The sequence below is a fragment of the Trypanosoma cruzi genome, genomic scaffold (genome assembly GCF_000209065.1).
Source record: "Trypanosoma cruzi strain CL Brener 1047053516765 genomic scaffold, whole genome shotgun sequence".
NCBI classification, from domain to species: domain Eukaryota; phylum Euglenozoa; class Kinetoplastea; order Trypanosomatida; family Trypanosomatidae; genus Trypanosoma; species Trypanosoma cruzi.
Window position 1 is genome coordinate 15,144 of NW_001849520.1, and position 7,620 is coordinate 22,763.

A 7,620-nucleotide genomic window follows, 5' to 3' on the forward strand; every position below is an offset into this window, starting at 1 on the left:
GTGAGGATGACAGTGTGCATCACCGGGGAATTCGCCCTCAAATGCAGGAAACGGCAACGCACCCGCCGGAAACAGGTGCGCATGATGTCCCTCCACGTCAGCCGCGCAGCCTGTCTCCGATGAGAAGAAATTTGAAGAAACGGACGTCGGCGCACTCCCCTCCACCCCGGGCAAATTAATCAGGACGATGGAAATATCAATTCGGGGGTTCCACACTTGCCGAAGGATGTTATGACGCTCTGACTCCTCCACGTGCATGTCGACCCAATGCTTTATTTCATTTTTTTCCTTTTCACGTGTTTGCATTGTTTTTTTAACTACATCCAACACAGATTGGATGGCAAACGGCACCTTGTCAACCAGCACCGTTCCATTCCTTGAAACACCGACGATCGAAACCCCAAAATCAATGGCTATCAACAAATGGTACCGTTGGTACAAGACTTCCACCGGCCAACGCCACACACTTGTTCCGGAGTAGATGTTGTCCCATGGCTCGTTTTCGTGACTCTCGGCGTCCTCTACGGGGGCGCCGTGAGTTCTTTCCAAAAATATGGGCATGGACGACGCCTCGGGAGAGTTTTGCAATAAGCCTGCAAACTGCTCGTTGAAGGTTGTCAGTGTGTTGGGCGTCAGGGGCAACGCAATCACACGTCGCAGCTCCTCAAGAGATCGGAGAAGATAGCAATCATCATTCAATTGAGATGGTTTTCGCAAACCCCTGGCGCTTTTTTGTCCGATGGGGTGTTTCAGTGCATATGAAACCTTGTCTGTGGGACGGAATGACTCTGCGCTCTCAAAAAGTAAGTATGGATTCACTGGAGAAGAATCCATGACAAGACCAAACTAAAATGAGAAAAGTAGAAGAAAATAAAAACAAGAGAAGGCGCATAAAGGGACGCAACCGACAGTAAAACGTATGATGTGCCCCCGCCCTCCGTTCCCCACTTATGGGCTGCTTGGCTGATGGGTTTATTGGTTCGTTATTTCATTGATTCTTGGAAGCGAAGACTTATCAATCCACCGCGCTGGCCCTGGCGGATGCGTAACGGGTTGTGTTGCGCGCCTTCGCCTGAGGCGGCGTCTCCGGGAGTCGAAGCTCCCCTTCGCATTTCCACCCAGCGAGGCGGACGTGCCCCACGATGGCGGCCAGCGTGCGGACAACCAAATTTATCCGCAATGACACAAAGAAACCCCTAATAAAGAAGGGCCGCGCTCCAGAAGGATCGCCGCGCACAATTTTCCACGAAACGCGGGTGGCGACCGCTTCGGCTAAAGCCAGGCACCGTCCCAGGACAAACGCGGTGCCGTGCCGAGACCTTTCGTGGGCCGGAGCCGTCGGCACGCACCCCGACCCGCCCGCCAAACACCGCAGTGCCCGAGTACGCCATCGCCCGCCCGCCGCCCAGCACCACTCCGACAGCGCGTCGGTCCCGGCATCAAAACCCTCGAGTCGCGGGCCGTCGCGTTCTTGCGTGCCGGCGGGCCGTGCGCAAACGCGAGCGAGTAGCGGCCCCCCGGCACGGCCACCACACACAAAGAAGCACAGACGCAACCACGCCAGGGGCGAAAACACCCTCCCACAAACGACCGGCACCGCGCGCCAGCCATTTACACGCAGAGACGTGCGCAGGAGCCGTGGGCCGGCACCCCTCCCTCATCAAGCGCCGCCGCGCCACAACGCACTGCAGAAACGGCGCGCGAACCACGCGAGCGGGCACCGTACACGAGGCAGCAAAAACATTTCGCCCTACAATTGCCCACGCCAGACGCCCCCAGTATGCGCCGCCAACGGCGCCAGGAAGGCCGCAGAAGCGGCCTCTTCCCTCCGCCCGCCTCCTGCTCGGGGCGAACCTCCCCATCCTTCCCCTCTCCTCGGTCCGGACGCCGCAAGGGACTGCCAAGAATAAGCCGTGCGCAAGGCACGCCCGTGGCCGCGACGAGAAGGACAGGACGCTTCCAAGCTTGCGCGGTAGTCCTTTACTTCCCTCGGCCCCGACGGATTGGCATCACGCTTCACAGCGGGTTTTGGCGTCCCACACTCACAGTGGGCGCGGCAAGCGCTGAGCTGAGCCGCGGAAAAAATAAAAGGAAAGAAACAAAAAGATAATTGATTCGGCGGGGCTTTCATTTCATTTGCCATGCCGCACGAGACGGCCGTTTGTTTGTGTACAAATGTTGCCCGCAACGAGAAAAAGCAGTAAAACAAAAGAAATATTACTTTTTCACGAGCCCACACAAAATCCTTCGGCCCGCGTGCGGCGCCCAGCCTGTTATTCCACTCCCCCTTTTGTGCGACCCGTGGGACGCACAGCGGCGAGGCCGGCACCGCATGTGGGCGAAAAACAAAAGCGAACAAGATGGGGAAAACGTCGCGCATCACACTGTAAAACCACTGACCATTGGAAAAAGAGAAAAAAAAAAGAGAGTACCGATCATTATTCAAAAAAAATTTTAAACAAAAAAGATTAATTTAAAAAGAAATTAAAAACAAAAGAAGACTAAAAGATGAATACAAAAAAAATTGAAAAAAAAAAGTAAAAAAAAAGCAAGTGATTCCGCATGGAACGCGGCACATATTTCCCCCGTGGGGAACCACACATCCGCACTCCTTTGCTCAGAATACCGCCGCAACTCCAAACAGTCCCAGATGCAGAAGCGGCAGTGGTCTTTGCACCCACCCAGCGATGATGTCCGCCTTGCCTCCACCGTGCGCGTCGGTGGATGCTTGAGCGCCGTGGATAAGGGCCCATCGCCTGTATTCGTCGGTGTCCTTGCTCGTCAAAAGCGATTGATTGAAGATAAATTCCCCGTTTTTTGCAGCATTACTTGTAGTGTTGTCAACCGTGCAGCTCGGCAACGCCAGATTGCAGAAAATCACAATAAATTCCTCTTCCCCTGAACCTTGACTGCCTTTATTCGTAACGGCAGGGCAATCGGTCCAGTTTTTCTCGCCGAATAGGTGCCAGCGCCCACTGGGATTTCCGCCCCCACACGCACCATATCATCAACCTCATCCTTTTTCGCGTAAAAGTGCAAGAAGCACCAGCAGCGGCAGCAACAGCAGAGGAAAAGCGGCTCGAGGAACGAAACGGTGCACAACACACAAATCATTTTAATGACTTTTTAAAAAAGTGCTATGGCTGTTCATTCTCTCTTAAATGCGCAACACATGCGGTATTCCTTTGTATTCTTTTGGCGAGATGGAATTTACCCTTTACCATCCTGTCATGAAGGGCAATGCGATTATGTAGTTTCCCGAATCAGAGTCAGAGTAAAGATTTGTATTTTGTATGTATGGCAAGTATGAAAAAATTCTTGTTTTTTTTTGCCAGTGGAGCGCATTATAATTTTTTGTTGAGTAGTGATTTTGTTTTTTTATAGAATATTTCGTCGTCTCTTATATTAATTGCCAACCTTTCAGTTGTGTTGTAAATTTCCCACTTCTTTCGGAGTGGCGAAGACTCTTATGCTCTTGGGCACGGCTTCCATTGGCCCAATTCCCCGGTGATTTCAGGGCTAGGTACCTCACCGTGGTGCCAGGGTCAATTGCTCCGTATTGTCGGGGGAAGCCAGGAGCCAACAATGTTTATCTCACGGTGTCATGGAAGTTGGCGCAGGGCTGAAGGCATCAACCAGCGCCCGGACCAGCTGCGTCTTGCTGGGGCACGGCACAACACCATGAGGTTTGGCGACACGCGTTGCCGCAATGCATGCCAAAAAATTGATTCAAAAAAACGCAATAAAAAATATCGCCTGCCTATTCTCCTCACGGCGCGTTTGTCTTCTGGTGGATTGTGGCGTCTTCGTGCCCAAGCAGGCACGCCCATGATGCGACTATCCTTCAGACGCCTGACCTTTGCTTATTGGAGATTTCCCCATGTGTGTTGTGCAAAGGGTATCCTCTCCAGAAGCTTCCCTTTCCCATATCCTGTTTGTGCTCGGGTTCTGTTCAACTAATCTCCAGCTCTGCTTCGGCAGACCCTCCCGCCCTCCGCCGCGTTAATGGGGTTGAGGAATCGACGAGCTCACGTAGAGCTCAAAAGCAAAGTTGTCGCGTGACGCCCCCCGGTAGCAAGAAGTGACGAATGCCACTCCGAACCATTAGCGTCCGTCTTCCCTTTCATTCAACGGCTAGAGCGCAGCCCAAAATATCGCCAATTCGCCGCAGGTGTTGAACTCCACTGAGGGCAAATGCTGCCGAACTCCCGCTTCTTTTGGCAGGCGTCTCATTCCCCGCCTCTTGCAGCCAAATGGTGGAAACGCCGTCATTTTCTCATGAAATGCGTTTTTCTCCCTGCAAAATCCCAGTAAGCCACACACAAAAAAAAAAAAAAAAACTCAACGCAAAATGCTGGTGTTTTTCGTTTATTAAATACGGTTGGGTTGGGCGGCAGCAAACACACCTACACACACACAATAATCCTCCGGGCCGCTAGCCGGATACTGAAATTATCTAAAGAAACCAAAGAAGATAGAGAAACATGGGGATAACGCAGAAGAAGTTAATTGCCTCAGTGTTTTCTTCTGATATATATATATAGATATATATCTATTCTTCTGACCGCTTACATGACCTTTTTTACTCAGATAGGATCTGAAACATCATTATTTAAGAATTGGCGGACTTTTGGGTTCCCGCAGCCTCAACACACCGCCGCGTGGTGGGAATCAAAAAAGGGAGCGGGTGGGACGGTAAAAATCAAAATATAAAATTATTTAGCCGCAATCAATTCCCTGCTCTCCCCCATAAAGTCGTGTTCTTCCCACCATTCACACGATAGAAAAGTATCATAAAGAAGTGCATTCGCTTTATCAGGATATACAAATACATTGATTAAGTTAGCCAGGTCTCCCGCGGTCATTCTCTTCACAAGCTCCCAAAAGGAAAAAAAAAAAAAAAAAAAAAAAAACTTTGTACAAGCAAACCTCCATTTATCGGTAACACCATGGAATAATAGAAAAAAAAAAAAAACCTAACACGTTCAATCCTCAACGAAAGGAAGCGGAGCGATGGCAGTTTTCACCGCAACAGCCTCTCCAGGTCTTTTCCCATAAATAAAAAGAAGTACAAACTGAGAAACGCATGCCACTGCTCCAAGAAAATTTGGAACCATAATAAATTTATCATTCACCAAAAAGCCGTACCAAAACCAAAACACTGTGTTGGCTAACCCAAACGCCATGGTTATTGGAGCCAGCCCCTCCGCGTTCTTATTCTTAATAATGGTTCCAGCAAGGGCAAGGGGCGAGCCAAGCATAAGAACAGAGGTACAGCCTCCAAGAACGCCATTGAAGACCCTGGCACTTTGAGGAGAAATAAACGCAAGAAAGACAATTATGGTAGATAAGCAGAGTATAATAATTAAAGTAAATACAATGGTCATCAAGGACTTTCTGTACGTCGTACTAACAAGTCGATTTCCTGACTTTTCCTCCATCCGAGCAACCGAAAGAAAGACAAGCAAGCAGTATGTTGCGACGGCGTTCCCAATAACATTACATATGGTGATGGCAAAAGAAAGTTGCAAAACACCATAAATAGACCACACAACCGTATTTGCAAGTTGGGCGCAAAAAAAGGTTGGCGTCATGATCCCTACAGAACACTGCTGTTCCATCTTCCTCACAGTGAATACCGGGGAACTGACTGTACCGACGGTGGCTATAGTGGCTAGCATTGAAACAACGTTTGCCGTTGTCGACATAATTCACCTATCCAAAGACACTCACGCTCTCACAGAAAAAAATTAATTCTGAACTTCACTGTTTTTTTTCTTTTTTTCTTCTCTCCCGGGTATATATATATATATGTATATACCCGGGAAAAGCAATAATTATATTCTCCACACCAGCACCGCCAAGAACTGGATAAAAAAAAAAAAAATGATAGTTTTTGCTTCCCTCAGCTTGGAAAAGACAAAATGGCATACAGGGCAATGAATAAACTCGCAACAATAATTTGGAGACCAAAATGCAGTAGAGTTCACTACAAATCGCATCAACCGCCACCAACGTCCGTGTCAAGAGAGAAAACCCCTTGGCATTTCAATCTCTGATAGCAATTCGTGGCCATAGCGGGAATGGAGAGGGAAAGTGGTGGGAACCGAGCACGAATACCGGAAAGCTGCTACCAAACAGACAAATTAAACTCTATGGGCCATGCATGTCTACTCCAAAAAGGTAATCAGCACAAAAAGTAGTAAAACGGGATCATTTTCCTTCTTTCGGCAGATTGTTTTCGCGAGACGGTACCATAACTTCTCCCCCCTTCCAAAAACAAAACAAAACAAAAAAAAACCCTACACACCCATCATCGAAAGAGCACCCCGTATACCGACTGCATGGGAGATGCCACAAACTGCGCAAAGAAAAACGGCGGTGTCATAAATGCCAATAGACTTTTGCCCCTCCGCCTTCCATTGCTGTTGATGCAGAAAAAATGCATATCAATGTGAAAGCGGTGATCGCCAGTATTAAAGTGAATTAAGTCAGGATTGTGATTGGAACTTTCTATCCCTGAAGAACATACGACAGTTCACACACCCAAAAACCACCATATTTGTATATATTTATATTCATTAATTCCTTGCCATTTTCTTTGAAATGTGATTTTTAAAAAAAAGGTGTGCGAAGAAAAAGTGGGGAAATAATAATAATAATAATAATCAGCAACACAGTAAGAGGGGGATGCGTGACTCTTGCCTATGACGTATTGGAGAGGGTGTGGGATTCTGTCACGGTGACGAGTCCGTCTCCCCCCTTTCAATCGTCTTCCCTTTCATTTATTTATTTATTTTACCAGGAGAAACACACACGCAGTTACCCTTTTCCCCGAACAGCTTTTGCATGTATCACCAAAGCCAACAGGCCGTGGACGTCTCAAACCAACGGAAGGAAACCAGTTCGTTCACGTTCTCCCGAAGCTCGGTTACACCAGGTGCACCCCATCCATGTCTTGAGATCCGCGTGATGCAACAAACCCGCGCAACAAAGGTTTCCGCTTCAGTCCCTCTCTCTCTCTCTCTCTCTCTCTCTCTCTCTCTCTCCTATTAATCGTATATCTCAAAACAAGAACAATAATTACCCATTCGACTGACGACGAGACGACACTCTCTCCAGGGCACGGTGGTGGGCTTGAAAAGAAAGGAAGAGGTCATCGGCTTCACCGTGGTGGCACCGAGAGTGATATGAGGACTATACGCATCGATGCAATGCTCTGAGAGGTAATTTTTCATCCACTCCACTGTGGCCGCGTTATCAGCACTAAACGACGGATGAAAAGCGGCTTTCCCTACATCAAGTGTGGCGGGAAGCACATGATATGGGAGCACCGCACAACTAATCTTTTTATTTAATGCACAGAGAGTCTCGGAGCGCAAAATCCTGATGCTGGGGAGACGAATCTCTTCTCCATCTTTGCTTGTGGCAAAAGAAGGTCCATCATCTAATGCGGCTAAACTAATTGTCGCATCTTGCCTTTCTGTCAATTCCTTCATGGAAAGCCAAATCTCCCGCACTACGTTTCGTAATGCATCTAGATCAGAAGGCCGGACGCTAAGCTGGGCAACGGTGCAGTGGGGATGTCCGTAGCCGCGACGGAGCGCCTTCTCCTCAAGA

At 48.7% G+C, this 7,620-nt stretch overlaps 3 protein-coding genes across 3 annotated transcripts, besides 15 other annotated features; all 3 read right to left on the minus strand.

The window, feature by feature from the left end:
• Tc00.1047053510493.4 (hypothetical protein, conserved) lies at positions 1 to 834 on the minus strand (the record flags this gene model as incomplete). Its single annotated transcript, XM_800158.1, has 1 exon — positions 1 to 834. A coding segment is annotated over one exon (834 nt), but the record flags the coding sequence as incomplete, so codon positions are not given.
• Positions 1 to 1,925: a sequence feature (heterozygous, non-Esmeraldo-like haplotype).
• Positions 1,926 to 2,469: a sequence feature (areas merged during assembly that could not be assigned to a particular haplotype. This can correspond to areas where the two haplotypes were merged or to regions with more than two copies in the genome that were merged during assembly.).
• Positions 2,445 to 2,548: a sequence feature (A-rich).
• Positions 2,470 to 3,191: a sequence feature (areas merged during assembly that could not be assigned to a particular haplotype. This can correspond to areas where the two haplotypes were merged or to regions with more than two copies in the genome that were merged during assembly.).
• Positions 3,192 to 4,072: a sequence feature (areas merged during assembly that could not be assigned to a particular haplotype. This can correspond to areas where the two haplotypes were merged or to regions with more than two copies in the genome that were merged during assembly.).
• Positions 4,073 to 5,401: a sequence feature (heterozygous, Esmeraldo-like haplotype).
• Positions 4,419 to 4,881: a mobile genetic element.
• Positions 4,883 to 4,913: a microsatellite.
• Tc00.1047053510493.10 (hypothetical protein, conserved) lies at positions 4,986 to 5,708 on the minus strand (the record flags this gene model as incomplete). The annotated part of the gene is made up of 1 exon (XM_800156.1): positions 4,986 to 5,708. One exon carries the CDS (start codon positions 5,706 to 5,708, stop codon positions 4,986 to 4,988), a length of 723 nt encoding a protein of 240 aa, XP_805249.1.
• Positions 5,402 to 5,581: a sequence feature (haploid, Esmeraldo-like haplotype).
• Positions 5,582 to 5,957: a sequence feature (areas merged during assembly that could not be assigned to a particular haplotype. This can correspond to areas where the two haplotypes were merged or to regions with more than two copies in the genome that were merged during assembly.).
• Positions 5,958 to 6,298: a sequence feature (haploid, Esmeraldo-like haplotype).
• Positions 6,277 to 6,301: a microsatellite.
• Positions 6,299 to 7,620: a sequence feature (heterozygous, Esmeraldo-like haplotype).
• Positions 6,649 to 6,669: a microsatellite.
• Positions 7,010 to 7,049: a microsatellite.
• Positions 7,053 to 7,620, minus strand: Tc00.1047053510493.20 (hypothetical protein, conserved; the record flags this gene model as incomplete). Its single annotated transcript, XM_800157.1, has 1 exon — positions 7,053 to 7,620. A coding segment is annotated over one exon (568 nt), but the record flags the coding sequence as incomplete, so codon positions are not given.